Below are 17,261 nucleotides of genomic sequence, written 5' to 3' on the forward strand. Positions count from 1 at the left end.
GCTCAGATAAAAGCTCTGGTATGGATTTTGGGGGGGGACCCCATTGCATTTTTTCACAGATTTTTTTTAATTGCCGACATTTATTTTTTTTTACATTCAGCTGTCAGTGCCGAAATCCGCCAACAGCTGATGACTCATTGGTTGTTAGGGATGCGGCGGCCGGCTTACCAGGCCCTTTCCTTAACAACCAGCTAAAATGCACACTGTACTAACGTGCCAAAACCATACTGCAAGCACACCACAACCGCATGCCAGTGCGGTTGCAGTGCATTACCACATAGAACATTGAATAGGAGGCATTGAAAGGCTTCAAACGTCTGACTCGACATGAGGCTTCAATTTTAAAACCAAAGCAAAAGCTTCAAATTTTGATAATGTGAACAGACATTTTTAACGCACATTGAAAAAAAATTGCAGAGAGAAAGCAAGCTATCAGTATATAGGTTTAAGCATTTGTATTCTATTTTATAGTAATCAGAAGTTCTTTAAATTACTGCCACACACAGCACCCTGGCTAATAGAAAAGAAAATCATCATAAATGAGTTGAAAATTAAGATATAAAAAAAAGAAGAATTACCGGATCAGGGTGATGTCATCGATGTGTCCACCTCTGTCATTGTATACATTTGTTGCATTGATTCCTAACTTCTTACTAGCGAGAGATAGAAGATCTGATATGGAGGAGTCATACACGGCAATAACCTGTTGGGGAGAATGGCAGGAATTAGGGGAGGGAGAAAGTTGGGTAGAATGGCAGACATGGCTAGGTGATGTCACAGGAGTCTCTGTGCAGGGAGAGACAGCAAACAGAGCAGGGGACTGAGGAATCTCATTAAAACATTGGGACTGTGGAAGAAGGAGTAAACATTTTTTCTTCTTAATGTCCCAATGGTACACAAAAAAATAAAGTTTTGCCTTCAGTTTTACTTGGAAAGCTGTCTTGACAGGAATATGTGGACTTTCAGCACGGACCTTCTTCTGAAAATGTCAGCTGTCTGCAATGCTTAGCCTCTGACTTAAATGACAAATCCTGACCTGCACAATGGTTCCATGTCAGCGACTGAAAGTACTGAAGTCAGATAAACTGCTTATAAGCTTCTCATACCTGGGAGATACAGCACTATATGCTCTAAAATCAGAAAGGGGGAAAAAAAAAAAAAAAAAAAGTCCAGAGAGGGGACTGAGGGATGACAGGATAAAGTAATAATTATAGAAGAATTCCAGGTATGGACAGCTTGGACCAATGTAACTATGTATATCAGAGGTCTCCAAACTGCAGCCTGTGGGCCAGATATGGCCATTTTCTTGCCTTTATCCAGCTCTTAGGGCACTTTACCTTTCACTGATACAAGACACCATTCCTCCCACCAACACCAACAAACCAAAAATAGGGTAATATTCTGGCTACTGACATCACCATTTCTCCCACAGACACCCACCGATGGGGCACCATTCCTCCCACAGACACCCACCGATGGAGCACCATTCCTCCCACAGACACCCACCGATGGAGCACCATTCCTCCCACAGACACCCACCGATGGGGCACCATTCCTCCCACAGACACCCACCGATGGGGCACCATTCCTCCCACAGACACCCACCGATGGGGCACCATTCCTCCCACAGACACCCACCGATGGGGCACCATTCCTCCCACAGACACCCACCGATGGGGCACCATTCCTCCCACAGACACCCACCGATGGGGCACCATTCCTCCCACAGACACCCACCGATGGGGCACCATTCCTCCCACAGACACCAACCGATGGGGCACCATTCCTCCCACAGACACCCACCGATGGGGCACCATTCCTCCCACAGACACCCACCGATGGGGCACCATTCCTCCCACAGACACCCACCGATGGGGCACCATTCCTCCCACAAACACCCCCCGATGGGGCACCATTCCTCCCACAGACACCCACCGATGGGGCACCATTCCTCCCACAGACACCCACCGATGGGGCACCATTCCTCCCACAGACACCCACCGATGGGGCACCATTCCTCCCACAGACACCCACCGATGGGGCACCATTCCTCCCACAGACACCCACCGATGGGGCACCATTCCTCCCACAGACACCCACCGATGGGGCACCATTCCTCCCACAGACACCCACCGATGGGGCACCATTCCTCCCACAGACACCAACCGATGGGGCACCATTCCTCCCAGACACCAACCGATGGGGCACCATTCCACCCACAGACACCAACCGATGGGGCACTATTTCTCCCCCTAATACCAAAGATGCGATGTTAATTCCACTGACACCAGGATAATTTTTATTCACACTGACCACAGTTCGGCCCCCCTAAAGTCTGAAGGACAGTAAACTAGCCCTTTGTTTAGAAAGTTTGGAGACCCCTGATGTATTTACTATATACAGTCAATGCTTCTGGAAGCTCGAAATCACTGAAGTAAACACCATTTTCTCAGTCATCTCCACTTGCTTTCGGGTCCCGTGCTGAGCGGCTGTCCTGCTACAGTGGATATATAAAGTCTACACACCCTTGTTAAAATATCAGGTTTCTGTGATGTAAAAAAAAAAAAATTAAAATATGAGAAAAGTAATTTCAGGACTTTTTTCACCTTTTATGTGACCTATAAACTGTTCAATTGTACAACAAATTGAAATCTTCTAGGTGGAGGGAAGTAAAAATAAAAACCTAAGTTTGCATAAGTGTACACACCCTTAAACTAATACAGCATGGCACAACTTGACTTTGCAATATTTTGCCACTCATTTTTGCACATCTTTGCAAAAACACTCCAAATCTGTCAGATTGTGAGGGCATCTCCTGTGCACAACCCTCTTCAGATCACCCCACAGATATTCAATTGGATTCAGGCCTGGGCGATTCCAAAACTCTCATCTTCTTCTGGTGAAGCCATTCTTTTGTTGATTTGGATGTATGCTTTGGGTCTTTGTCCTGAAAGGTTAAGTTACTCTTCATGTTCAGCTTTCTAGAAGAAGCCTGAGCCAATATTGGCGGTTATTTGGAACTGTTCATAATTCCCTCTAGCTTGACTAAGGCCCCCTTCCAGCTGAAGAAAAACAGCCCCAACGCATGATGCTGCCACCACCATGCTTCACTGTGGCCATGGTGTTCCTTTGTTGATGTGCAGTGTTGTTTTTGAGCCAAACATAACTTTTGGAATTATGGCCAAAAATTACAACCTTGGTTTCATGAGACCATAACACATTTTCCCACATGCTTTTGGGAAACTTCAGATGTGTTTTTGCAAAATTTAGCCAGGTTTGGACATGTTTCTTCGTAAGAAAAGGCTTCCGTCTACTCTACCCCATAGCCCAGACATATGAAGAATCACAGTACTATGTACCACACAGCCAGTACTTGCCAGATATTCCTGCAGCTCCTTTAATGTTGCTGTAGGCCTCTTAGCAGCCTCCCTGACCAGTTTTCTTCTGGTCTGTTCATCAATTTTGGAGGGTAATGTCGCTGTTGTGCCATATTTTCTCCACTTGATGATGACGGTCTTCACTGTGTTCCATGGTATATCTAATTCCTTGGAAATTCTTTTGTACCCTTCTCCTGACTGATACCTTTTAACAATGAGATCTCTCTGATACTTTGGAAGCTCTCTGTGAACCATGGCTTTTGCTGTAGGATGCGACCAAGAAAACGTCAGGAAAGACCTCCTAGAATAGCTAAAACTTTATTTGGGGTTAATCAGAGGCACTTTAAATGATGGCAGGTGTGTACTGACTCCCATTTAACCGACTGCCGCACGACTATTTACGTCGGCAGTCAGCCCCTCACAGGCAGAGCGATTTAGTACTACGTCGCTAGCCTGTGAGGGTCTAGGAAGCAAGCGCGCGCCCCCGGAGGCGTGGTCACGGACCCCCCCGCGCGTGTGACCGGCGGACCCGATGTCCGCTGGTCACTCGGCGATCATCGGTGCAAACAACGGTGCTGATGTAAACAAGCCACCTGTCATTCTCCCCTGTGTAGAAACAGTGATCATACGGTTCTACTATGTAGGACCATTGATCACTGTTCCTACACCTCAAGCCACAGCCAATCACAGTTAGAATCACGCCCCTAGGGACACACATAACCCCTCCCTCTCAAAAAAAAGTTAACCCCTTCACTGCCAGTGTAATTTTACAGTAACAGTGCATATGTATAGCACTGATTACTGTAAAAATGTTACTGGTAACCCCATGTCAAAAATGTCAGTCAAGGGTCCGATCTGTCCGCCGCAATGTTGCAGTACCGCAAAAGAAATCGCAGATCGCCGCTATTACGCGTAAAAAAAAAAAAAGAAAAACACAACAAAAATTACAAAAATCTTTACCTTTGTTAGTAAACGTGATAACTTTTGCACAAACCAATCAAAATAAGCCTTGGCCGAAAATGTTAAAAAATTTTGAATTTTACATTTTTTTGGGGGGGAATTTCATTATAAAAAAATGTGAAAAATATTGTTATTTTTGCAAAATTTACGCTCTTTTTTTGTTTATAGCGCATGATCAAAAAAAAAAAATAAAATAATAAATAATCGCACAGGTGATCAAATACCGCCAAAAGAAAGCTCTGTTTGTGGGAAAAAAAGGACGTCAAATTCGTTTGGGTACAGCGTCGCACGACCGCGCAATTGTCCGTTAAAGTCACGCAGTGCCGAATCGCAAAATAGGCCCTGGTCAGGAAGGGGGTAAAATCTTTTCCGGGGCTTAAGTGGTTAACATGAGTTTAAATGTTTAATTTTGAACACAGCTACATCCCCAGTTATAAGATGGTGTGCACACTTATGCAACCACATTACACTTTTTTTTTTTTACCCCCCCCCCCTATAAGATTTCAGTTTGTTTTTCAATTGAGTTGTACAGTTTTTAGGTCACATTAAACTAAAGGTGGAAAAAGGTCCTGAAATGATTTATCTTTGTCTCATAGTTTTTACATCACAGAAACCTGACATTTTAACAGGGGTGTGTATACTTTTTATATCCACTGTATATTCTGAACACAGGAGGTCAGCATAGGTGCCATGCAGAGAAAGCTTTGTATTTTCTGAATGAATACAAGTGTGCTCTGATTGGACGAGGTTAAATTCAAAGTAGAACTAAACCTAAAACAAAGATGTAAGGTATTGCAGCTTATCAGTCCTTAGATGTGGGGACTGCATTAGTGCATTTTTAGCAGATACAGGATATACCTGTTGATCTTGTCAGAAATGCCATGTCCTTCCCTGCTGAAAAGGCAGCAAAAACAAGGTTCTCTCTCTTTTGTAAACTACAAGTCTCAGCAACCATTATGTAATGGAGAGGAACAAAGGCACAAATATAGTATATAAAAAAACAAACAAACACGAGTTATCACTCAGAAATAGGAATGGTAATCTTTACAGGCTCACCAGGTTAAAAAGAAAGACCATGGGAAAAAAAGAAAACTAAAAGCAGCAACCCCTTTGTGTACATGTGTCTCATTACCAGTATCCCTGGAACATATTACAGCTCCCACACCTGAAATAACCTATACCCCGAAGAGCCCACACTTAAAGGAGCCTGGGGGGTTCCCATGCCTAAAAGAACCCGCACCTGAAGGAACCTATACCTAGGGGGAAGGCCACGCCTGAAGGAACCTATACCTAGGGAAGGCCACGCCTGAAGGAACCTATACCTAGGGAAGACCACTCCTGAAGGAACCTATACCTAGGGAAGACCTCACCTGAAGGAACCTATACCTAGGGAAGACCACTCCTGAAGGAACCTATACCTAGGGAAGACCTCACCTGAAGGAACCTATACCTAGGGAAGACCTCACCTGAAGGAACCTATACCTAGGGAAGACCACTCCTGAAGGAACCTATACCTAGGGAAGACCACTCCTGAAGGAACCTATACCTAGGGAAGACCACTCCTGAAGGAACCTATACCTAGAGGGAGACCACACCTGAAGGAACCTATACCTAGAGGGAGACCACACCTGAAGGAACCTATACCTAGGGGAGCTCACACCTGAAGGAACCTATACCTAGAGGGAGACCACACCTGAAGGAACCTATACCTAGAGGAAGACCTCACCTGAAGGAACCTATACCTAGAGGGAGACCACACCTGAAGGAACCTATACCTAGGGGGAAGACCTCACCTGAAGGAACCTATACCTAGGGGAAGACCACACCTGAAGGAACCTATACCTAGAGGAAGACCACACCTGAAGGAACCTATACCTAGGGGAAGACCTCACCTGAAGGAACCTATACCTAGGGGAGCTCACACCTGAAGGAACCTATACCTAGGGGAAGGCCACGCCTGAAGGAACCTATACCTAGGGGAAGGCCACGCCTGAAGGAACCTATACCTAGGGGAAGGCCACGCCTGAAGGAACCTATACCTAGAGGGAGACCATACCTGAAGGAACCTATACCTAGGGGAAGACCTCACCTGAAGGAACCTATACCTAGAGGGAGACCACACCTGAAGGAACCTATACCTAGGGGAAGACCACACCTGAAGGAACCTATACCTAGAGGGAGACCTCACCTGAAGGAACCTATACCTAGAGGGAGACCTCACCTGAAGGAACCTATACCTAGAGGGAGACCACACATGAAGGAACCTATACCTAGGGGAAGACCACACCTGAAAGAACCTATACCTAGGGAAGACCTCACCTGAAGGAACCTATACCTAGAGGAAGGCCACTCCTGAAGGAACCTATACCTAGGGAAGGCCTCACCTGAAGGAACCTATACCTAGGGGAGCTCACACCTGAAGGAACCTATACCTAGGGAAGACCTCACCTGAAGGAACCTATACCTAGGGGAAGACCTCACCTGAAGGAACCTATACCTAGAGGAAGACCTCACCTGAAGGAACCTATACCTAGAGGAAGGCCACTCCTGAAGGAACCTATACCTAGGGAAGACCACTCCTGAAGGAACCTATACCTGGGGAAGACCTCACCTGAAGGAACCTATACCTAGAGGAAGGCCACTCCTGAAGGAACCTATACCTAGGGAAGACCACTCCTGAAGGAACCTATACCTAGGGAAGGGCACACCTGAAGGAACCTATACCTAGAGGAAGACCTCACCTGAAGGAACCTATACCTAGAGGGAGACCACACCTGAAGGAACCTATACCTAGGGAAGACCACACCTGAAGGAACCTATACCTAGAGGAAGACCTCACCTGAAGGAACCTATACCTAGAGGGAGACCACACCTGAAGGAACCTATACCTAGGGGAAGACCACACCTGAAGGAACCTATACCTAGAGGAAGACCTCACCTGAAGGAACCTATACCTAGAGGGAGACCACACCTGAAGGAACCTATACCTAGGGGAAGACCTCACCTGAAGGAACCTATACCTAGGGGAAGACCACACCTGAAGGAACCTATACCTAGAGGAAGACCACACCTGAAGGAACCTATACCTAGGGGAAGACCTCACCTGAAGGAACCTATACCTAGGGGAGCTCACACCTGAAGGAACCTATACCTAGGGGAGCTCACACCTGAAGGAACCTATACCTAGGGGAAGGCCACTCCTGAAGGAACCTATACCTAGGGGAAGGCCACGCCTGAAGGAACCTATACCTAGGGGAAGGCCACACCTGAAGGAACCTATACCTAGAGGGAGACCACACCTGAAGGAACCTATACCTAGAGGGAGACCTCACCTGAAGGAACCTATACCTAGAGGGAGACCTCACCTGAAGGAACCTATACCTAGAGGGAGACCTCACCTGAAGGAACCTATACCTAGAGGGAGACCACACATGAAGGAACCTATACCTAGGGAAGACCTCACCTGAAGGAACCTATACCTAGAGGAAGGCTACTCCTGAAGGAACCTATACCTAGAGGAAGACCTCACCTGAAGGAACCTATACCTAGAGGAAGGCCACTCCTGAAGGAACCTATACCTAGGGAAGACCACTCCTGAAGGAACCTATACCTGGGGAAGACCTCACCTGAAGGAACCTATACCTAGAGGAAGGCCACTCCTGAAGGAACCTATACCTAGGGAAGACCACTCCTGAAGGAACCTATACCTAGGGAAGACCACTCCTGAAGGAACCTATACCTAGGGAAGACCACTCCTGAAGGAACCTATACCTAGGGAAGGGCACACCTGAAGGAACCTATACCTAGAGGAAGACCTCACCTGAAGGAACCTATACCTAGAGGGAGACCACACCTGAAGGAACCTATACCTAGGGAAGACCACACCTGAAGGAACCTATACCTAGAGGAAGACCTCACCTGAAGGAACCTTTACCTAGAGGGAGACCACACCTGAAGGAACCTATACCTAGGGGAAGACCACACCTGAAGGAACCTATACCTAGGGGAGCTCACACCTGAAGGAACCTATACCTAGGGGAAGGCCACTCCTGAAGGAACCTATACCTAGGGGAAGACCTCACCTGAAGGAACCTATACCTAGGGGAGCTCACACCTGAAGGAACCTATACCTAGGGGAGCTCACACCTGAAGGAACCTATAACTAGGGGAAGGCCACTCCTGAAGGAACCTATACCTAGGGGAAGGCCACGCCTGAAGGAACCTATACCTAGGGGAAGGCCACACCTGAAGGAACCTATACCTAGAGGGAGACCACACCTGAAGGAACCTATACCTAGAGGGAGACCTCACCTGAAGGAACCTATACCTAGAGGGAGACCTCACCTGAAGGAACCTATACCTAGAGGGAGACCTCACCTGAAGGAACCTATACCTAGAGGGAGACCACACATGAAGGAACCTATACCTAGGGAAGACCTCACCTGAAGGAACCTATACCTAGAGGAAGGCTACTCCTGAAGGAACCTATACCTAGAGGAAGACCTCACCTGAAGGAACCTATACCTAGAGGAAGGCCACTCCTGAAGGAACCTATACCTAGGGAAGACCACTCCTGAAGGAACCTATACCTGGGGAAGACCTCACCTGAAGGAACCTATACCTAGAGGAAGGCCACTCCTGAAGGAACCTATACCTAGGGAAGACCACTCCTGAAGGAACCTATACCTAGGGAAGACCACTCCTGAAGGAACCTATACCTAGGGAAGACCACTCCTGAAGGAACCTATACCTAGGGAAGGGCACACCTGAAGGAACCTATACCTAGAGGAAGACCTCACCTGAAGGAACCTATACCTAGAGGGAGACCACACCTGAAGGAACCTATACCTAGGGAAGACCACACCTGAAGGAACCTATACCTAGAGGAAGACCTCACCTGAAGGAACCTTTACCTAGAGGGAGACCACACCTGAAGGAACCTATACCTAGGGGAAGACCACACCTGAAGGAACCTATACCTAGGGGAGCTCACACCTGAAGGAACCTATACCTAGGGGAAGGCCACTCCTGAAGGAACCTATACCTGGGGAAGACCTCACCTGAAGGAACCTATACCTAGAGGAAGGCCACTCCTGAAGGAACCTATACCTAGGGGAGTTCACACCTGAAGGAACCTATACCTAGGGGAGCTCACACCTGAAGTAACCTATACCTAGGGGAAGGCCACTCCTGAAGGAACCTATACCTGGGGAAGACCTCACCTGAAGGAACCTATACCTAGGGAAGACCACTCCTGGAGGAACCTATACCTAGAGGAAGGCCACTCCTGAAGGAACCTATACCTAGGGAAGACCACTCCTGAAGGAACCTATACCTGGGGAAGACCTCACCTGAAGGAACCTATACCTAGAGGAAGGCCACTCCTGAAGGAACCTATACCTAGGGAAGACCACTCCTGAAGGAACCTATACCTAGGGAAGGGCACACCTGAAGGAACCTATACCTAGGGAAGACCACACCTGAAGGAACCTATACCTAGAGGAAGACCTCACCTGAAGGAACCTATACCTAGAGGGAGACCACACCTGAAGGAACCTATACCTAGGGGAAGACCTCACCTGAAGGAACCTATACCTAGGGGAAGACCACACCTGAAGGAACCTATACCTAGAGGAAGACCACACCTGAAGGAACCTATACCTAGGGGAAGACCTCACCTGAAGGAACCTATACCTAGGGGAGCTCACACCTGAAGGAACCTATACCTAGGGGAGCTCACACCTGAAGGAACCTATACCTAGGGGAAGGCCACTCCTGAAGGAACCTATACCTAGGGGAAGGCCACGCCTGAAGGAACCTATACCTAGGGGAAGGCCACGCCTGAAGGAACCTATACCTAGAGGGAGACCATACCTGAAGGAACCTATACCTAGGGGAAGACCTCACCTGAAGGAACCTATACCTAGAGGGAGACCACACCTGAAGGAACCTATACCTAGAGGGAGACCTCACCTGAAGGAACCTATACCTAGAGGGAGACCACACCTGAAGGAACCTATACCTAGAGGGAGACCTCACCTTTAGGAACCTATACCTAGAGGGAGACCTCACCTGAAGGAACCTATACCTAGGGGAAGACCACACCTGAAGGAACCTATACCTAGGGAAGACCTCACCTGAAGGAACCTATACCTAGAGGAAGGCCACTCCTGAAGGAACCTATACCTAGGGAAGGCCTCACCTGAAGGAACCTATACCTAGGGAAGACCTCACCTGAAGGAACCTATACCTAGGGGAAGACCTCACCTGAAGGAACCTATACCTAGAGGAAGGCCACTCCTGAAGGAACCTATACCTAGAGGAAGGCCACTCCTGAAGGAACCTATACCTAGAGGAAGACCACTCCTGAAGGAACCTATACCTAGAGGAAGACCTCACCTGAAGGAACCTATACCTAGAGGAAGGCCACTCCTGAAGGAACCTATACCTAGAGGAAGACCTCACCTGAAGGAACCTATACCTAGAGGAAGGCCACTCCTGAAGTAACCTATACCTAGGGGAAGACCACACCTGAAGTAACCTATACCTAGGGGAGCTCAAACCTGAAGGAACCTATAGCTAGGGGAAGGGCACTCCTGAAGGAACCTATACCTAGAGGGAGACCTCACCTGAAGGAACCTATACCTAGAGGGAGACCTCACCTGAAGGAACCTATACCTAGAGGGAGACCACACATGAAGGAACCTATACCTAGGGAAGACCACTCCTGAAGGAACCTATACCTAGGGAAGACCTCACCTGAAGGAACCTATACCTAGGGGAAGACCTCACCTGAAGGAACCTATACCTAGAGGAAGGCCACTCCTGAAGGAACCTATACCTAGAGGAAGACCACTCCTGAAGGAACCTATACCTAGAGGGAGACCACACATGAAGGAACCTATACCTAGGGAAGACCACTCCTGAAGGAACCTATACCTAGGGAAGACCTCACCTGAAGGAACCTATACCTAGGGGAAGACCTCACCTGAAGGAACCTATACCTAGAGGAAGGCCACTCCTGAAGGAACCTATACCTAGAGGAAGACCACTCCTGAAGGAACCTATACCTAGAGGGAGACCACACATGAAGGAACCTATACCTAGGGAAGACCACTCCTGAAGGAACCTATACCTAGGGAAGACCTCACCTGAAGGAACCTATACCTAGGGGAAGACCTCACCTGAAGGAACCTATACCTAGAGGAAGGCCACTCCTGAAGGAACCTATACCTAGAGGAAGACCTCACCTGAAGGAACCTATACCTAGGGAAGGCCTCACCTGAAGGAACCTATACCTAGGGAAGACCTCACCTGAAGGAACCTATACCTAGGGGAAGACCTCACCTGAAGGAACCTATACCTAGAGGAAGGCCACTCCTGAAGGAACCTATACCTAGAGGAAGACCACTCCTGAAGGAACCTATACCTAGAGGAAGACCTCACCTGAAGGAACCTATACCTAGAGGAAGGCCACTCCTGAAGGAACCTATACCTAGAGGAAGGCCACTCCTGAAGGAACCTATACCTAGGGAAGACCTCACCTGAAGTAACCTATACCTAGGGGAGCTCAAACCTGAAGGAACCTATAGCTAGGGGAAGGGCACTCCTGAAGGAACCTATACCTAGGGGAAGACCACACCTGAAGGAACCTATAGCTAGGGGAAGACCACACCTGAAGGAACCTATAGCTAGGGGAAGACCACACCTGAAGGAACCCATACCTAGGGGAAGACCTCACCTGAAGGAGCCCACACCCAGGAAAGCCCCCAGTTGGGGGAACCTATACCTAGGGGAGTCCACACCTGAGTAGCCATGATAGTAGAAAGGTGATGAGAACTCGGATACCAGGAGCTGAGGGGCCCTTAAGTGGGAAGGCAGACAGACGTCTCCATAGAAATTGTCCCCTCTCTTTTACTCACCTTGCCGGTCCGGGCACTCCCCTTCACGAACAGGGTGACCCTCTTCATACTCGGGTCCCTTCCCACACCAAGCAACTCCCCTCTCCAGCCAACCCGGAAAAGAGCTGCGGAGCAACGTGACAGCTCCACGATCCCACCAATCCCAGATTCACGGCGAGACATTGATCATCCAATGAGAGCAGGGAGTGGGCGGGGACGGAATAGCTTCACTGTGGGCGTATCTGTAAACTTTTCACTGTGGCATACCGAGGCCCCGCCTTCCAAACATTTGAGAGTCTTTTCCTCACCTCCATTGGCTGTAAAGAAAATGCCCTAAAAAGCCATGTTGGATGAGGGCAGGTCATCCCACCACCTATTGGTCGGACTAGTCTGCACATCACCAGTGGGTCAGCATATCCCCGTCACATGGACAACACTCTTCCCTGAGCACTGGTCTAGCAGACAACGAGAACCCAGCGGATCGAATACATTTCCAGTCACAAAGAAAAAAGTACTTGAAATAGAACCCAATGATTCTTTCTGTTTTTATTCATAAATCATCAATGTTTATTAAAAAATGTAACTATTTCGCCCAAAACAAGAATGGCGGCGCCGGCAACAGGGGCGGGGGGAAATAATCAGTGTGCGCATGCGTTTTGTCACTTTAACTACAGTGTAACGGTTATCTTATTGCGATATCCCTCCGCTGAGCATTTTAAGCCGTTCTTCTTCGCTATCTCCAGGTTAGTCCTGTCCCACCTGCCCGTGTGTGATCACCGGCTGCGGGTTCTGTATGTGACGCGCCCAGAGAGCCGTTCTGGTGATCCGAGGCAGGTGGGAGAGTGGAACTACTTTGTCTTGGCGGAAGGATTCTAGGTTCGCGGCAGATTTGAATTTGAACGTTTTAGGAGCAAGAGGTGGAGGCGCTGCGTGTGATCGCTGGATGTCACCGGACTGCCGCCGCTGTCCCGTCCACTGTACAGGCTCCATACAGGTCTCATATGATTGTGTGTGATATGGGGTGGGCTATGGATCGCAGGGGCGATGGCATTTCTTACAATAGGAGAGCTGGGGGCTGATCTATGTATGCCTTTGTTCCCATACCTTTAGTACATAGCAATAGTTCTTATTTACTTAGATCTGATGGCTCCATTTATTCTATGTTTCAGGTTAAATCCATTTTCTACAAGTACAGAAAGATATCTGCTGATTTGTATTAAAAATCCAGTATTCCAGTAACGGGCTGTGTGCTGAACGCAGCGCCAAACTCCGGGCAGGATCACCTTTAAAGAGGTTGTAAACCCATACAACTTTTTTTTTGCAACCTGTAAGAGAAACCCATAATGAGCTAGTACACATCGCATACTAGCTCATTGCATACTAGCTCATTATGAAATACTTACCTTAGAATGTGCCCCCGCTGTGCTGCCCGCTTACCTGTATGACGGGCGACATGTCCAGTTGCCTGTCATCCGGGATCGCAGCATCCGGCCATCTGATTGGCCGGAGCCGTGGTGATGTCACTCCCGCGCGGGGGCTCTGAAGAAACGGTACCAGTGGCCGTTCCTTCAGAGCGCATGCGCCAGTGACGTCATTGGCTGCATGCAAAGTAAATATCTCCTAAACGGTGCATGTTTAGGAGATATTTACAGTACCTATAGGTAAAAGTGTCAGAGGAGGGTTTACTTCCTCTTTAACCGGGTTAATTGCTCGCTTTTGTCTAGATCAGAGAATGTAAAATCTTGGATTGTCAGCATAATTTGTTCTGGAAACATGCTTGTAATCTAAAGCAGTCGTATATCAAAGCCAATTCCCCCATAAGAAATATATGGAAACTCAGATGATTCATTCCACGACCACCAAAAAAAAAAAAAATTTAAAGAGGAGTTCCGGCCTCAAAATCGACATAATCGATTTTGGGCCATCCGCTTGCTCTAGGTCAACCTCAAAAACAAATGGATAGTTACGATTTTTTGTTTGTTTACTTAACTTGTTATTGAAGAAACCTTTCTTCCACTTCCTCCCTCTGGGGCCGCGGCCCGCGCTGTCACTTCCTCCTTGCATTGATTCCTGGGAGCTGAATGTCATTGCTCCCAGGAATCAATGCGCCCGCACCGGCCCCGCTCGTCACTTCTGGTGCGGGCGCCTCATTCCCTGGTAAACAGCTTCTTGGCATGCCGCGCCCGCACCGGAAGTGACGAGCGGGGCCGGTGCAGGCGCATTCTGGGAGAAGAGGACGCAGAAGAGGATCGTGCTGGCTTCAGCTGCCCACACCTGAGATGGCAGCGCTGGAGAAGAAATTTTCAAGGTAAGTTTCTTCTAAAAGGTAAGTGCAACCTGGGACAGTACTTAGGCTATCCATTGTGGAATGTACTAGCTCTGACTTGCCCGGGGGTATTTTTAGCTAAATTTCACCCCCGAGGCCGGAACTCCGCTTTAAAGGGTCTGTCACCCAAATTATTCTGTGCTGCCAGCCCCTCTATTTTAAAGCGGAGTTCCAGGCAAAGAAACATTTTTTCAATGAACATACCTCCGGGACAGTCAGGGCTAGTACATTCCACAATGGCTAGCCTCTGATCTGTCCCGGTTCGCACTTACCTGCAAGAAGAAATACTCACTTATAAAATTTCTTCTCCAGCGTTGCCATCTCTGTTGGGGGCAGCTGAAGCCGGCGTGATCCTCTTCTGCGTCTTCTTCTCCCAGAATGCGCCTTCATCGGCCCCGCTCGTCACTTCCGGTGCGGCGCCACATTCCTACACAGCTTCTGGGCATGCGCCCCCCCCCCCTTGAAGTGATGAGCGGGGCCGGTGCCGTCGCATTGATTCCTGGGAGCGATGACGTTCAGCTCCCAGAAATCATTGCAAACCGGAAGTGACGGCGCAGGCCGTGGCCACAGCCACAGAGGGAGGCAGTGAAAAAAGGTGAGTATTTCTTTCTACAATTACGAGGTAAGTAAAAAAAAATAAATAATCCTAACTATCCAATTCCTTTTCAGGTGAAGCAAAGCAAGCGGATGGGCACAAAATTGATTAGGTCGATTTTGTGCCCGGATCTCCGCTTTAAGCTGCCATCCTGCACTGCAAGTGTTTGTTAGAATCCATGCCTCTGGATACATTATTGTGCTGTATGTTTGGGGTGGTCATGTGACTCCCGGCTGCTCTGCTACTATGATCCAGGGCTACAGCGGGAGGAGCCAAACTCCCTCTGATGTCAGCCAAGAGTCACATGACTGTCGAGTTGGCCCCTCCCACTGTAGCCCTAGATCGTAGTAGCAGCTTGGCCAGAAGTCCCTTGACCGGCCTGAAGATACGGCACAAAAATGTATTTAGAGGCTTTGTTTCTAATAAACACTTATACTGTGCAGGATTGGAGCATAAAATAGAGGGGTTGGCAGCAAAGCCTAATTTAGGGTTACAAACCCTTTAACTTTTTTAAAAGGGGGGGGGGGGGTGCTGACAGACACTGACTCCTGAGCTGATGGGGGGGGGGCGCTGCGGATGACAGAGGCACGTAAACTGACCATGGTGTCTGGGCTCAGCAGCCAAGATAAACCGTGGTCTGTTTACAGAGGGGAGGGCAGAAACTAGCAGTATCAGCCAGGTTTTTTACAGTTTCCAGAGGGGCAGGTCAGACAGCACAAGCACTTTGCTGTTTAACCTGCTATAAGGAAACAGGATCTCTATTATTATTATTATTAATATTATATTATATATTATTATTATTATTTATATATATATATATATATATATATATATATATATATATATATATATATATGTATGTGTGTTTTTTTTTTTTTTGAGTAACAACCACTTTAATAGGGAATGCATAAAGTAGAATCCAGCAGGAGCTGCAGAGTAGTACAGAGAAGAGGCACCTCTAAGTTTAGCAATATGGTTACATTTAAAGGATAAGTCGACCATTAGGGCCCTTCCTTTCACGCACGGAGTCTGTCAGACGGACTCCATTTTTTTCAGCGGGGGATCAATCCGCCGATTCCCCGACCGATGAGCAGGATGATGTGTGCGGAGACGCTATTATCAGCAGTTTTTTCTCTATTTGCAAAATACCAGTAACACCAGTTTCGACTGCCAAAATTTTTCAGTGCATCTCTAATGTTTACACACATGTTAACGCAGGGTGCGTTTAGCGCTTGGGCATTCATTTCAATAGCCAGAATAATGTATTCTTCTTGCCAGTTAAATGATTTATCACCAGTTATCAGTTCTAATACTGTACCAATGGCACTAATTTGGAAGGGGTTAACATCGAAGGGCAATGAAAGGGTTACCTGTGCCTAACAATGTGTGATGTGTGCCGTTTTGTACTACAGATCATTTTATTTTCCCTGTTTTGCAGGGGAAAAACACGGTGATCATTCTCTCTGTAATGAGCCCTGTGTTGAGTGTTAACACAGGGCTCTGGGCTATGATACACACAGTCGGTCAGGAGATCCCGGCCATGAATCCTTGGCTGGAATCTGCTGACAGACTTCTGCTGTGTCAAATCGCAGGGGAGTAGGCAGGCGGGGGTATGCGCACCTGGAACAGTACAGGTACATCGCGGCGCCTTTTAGGAATAGCCCCGTTGTGTTCTATATACTGTGGTGGGTCAGCAAGTGGTTAAAGTGGAGTTCCACCCAAATTTTTTTTTTTACATAAAAATACCTCTAGAACAGTCAGGGCCAGTGCGTTTAAGCAACGATAGCCTCGGAACCGTCCCCTGTTTAGTGTACCTGTAAGAAGAATTACTTGCCTTGTAAATTTCTTGTCCAGTGCTGCCATCTGAAGCTGCAGTGTCCTTCTTCCTGGATTTTGGAGTCCCAGAATGCCATGCCTCATCCCTTCTGGTGCAGCTGCGTCAACCCACAGCCGGATTCCTTGTCATTGCGCATGCCCAGAAGATGTTCTCGTGCCTGCATCGGAAGTGACGGGGGACACCGGTGCATGCGCATTGACTCCTGGGATTGATGACACTCCTCTCCCAGGAGTCAATGCAAAGCCGGAAATGACGTCGGGGGCCG

General features: G+C 48.0%; 2 protein-coding genes across 2 annotated transcripts in view; one reads left to right on the forward strand and one right to left on the reverse strand.

Moving 5' to 3' along the window:
• The window catches only part of KCTD9 (potassium channel tetramerization domain containing 9), a 35,800-nt gene extending 23,356 nt beyond the window's left edge, over positions 1 to 12,444 (reverse strand). Inside the window, exons 1-2 of the mRNA XM_082255597.1 lie at positions 12,260 to 12,444; positions 579 to 703 (exon numbers count right to left, since the gene is read on the reverse strand). Of these exons, the coding sequence (XP_082111723.1) occupies positions 579 to 703; positions 12,260 to 12,421 (287 nt within the window). The 5' untranslated portion in view covers positions 12,422 to 12,444. The remainder of the gene's footprint in view (positions 1 to 578; positions 704 to 12,259) is intronic.
• Positions 12,445 to 13,157: 713 nt separating this feature from the next.
• Positions 13,158 to 17,261, forward strand: part of CDCA2 (cell division cycle associated 2) — a 75,855-nt gene continuing 71,751 nt past the window's right edge. The window contains exon 1 of the mRNA XM_082253685.1: positions 13,158 to 13,215. Within this exon, the coding sequence (XP_082109811.1) occupies positions 13,182 to 13,215 (34 nt within the window). The 5' untranslated portion in view covers positions 13,158 to 13,181. The remainder of the gene's footprint in view (positions 13,216 to 17,261) is intronic.

This window comes from Pelophylax lessonae, assembly GCF_965119305.1.
Source record: "Pelophylax lessonae genome assembly, chromosome: 4".
In the NCBI taxonomy this organism is placed as follows: domain Eukaryota; kingdom Metazoa; phylum Chordata; class Amphibia; order Anura; family Ranidae; genus Pelophylax; species Pelophylax lessonae.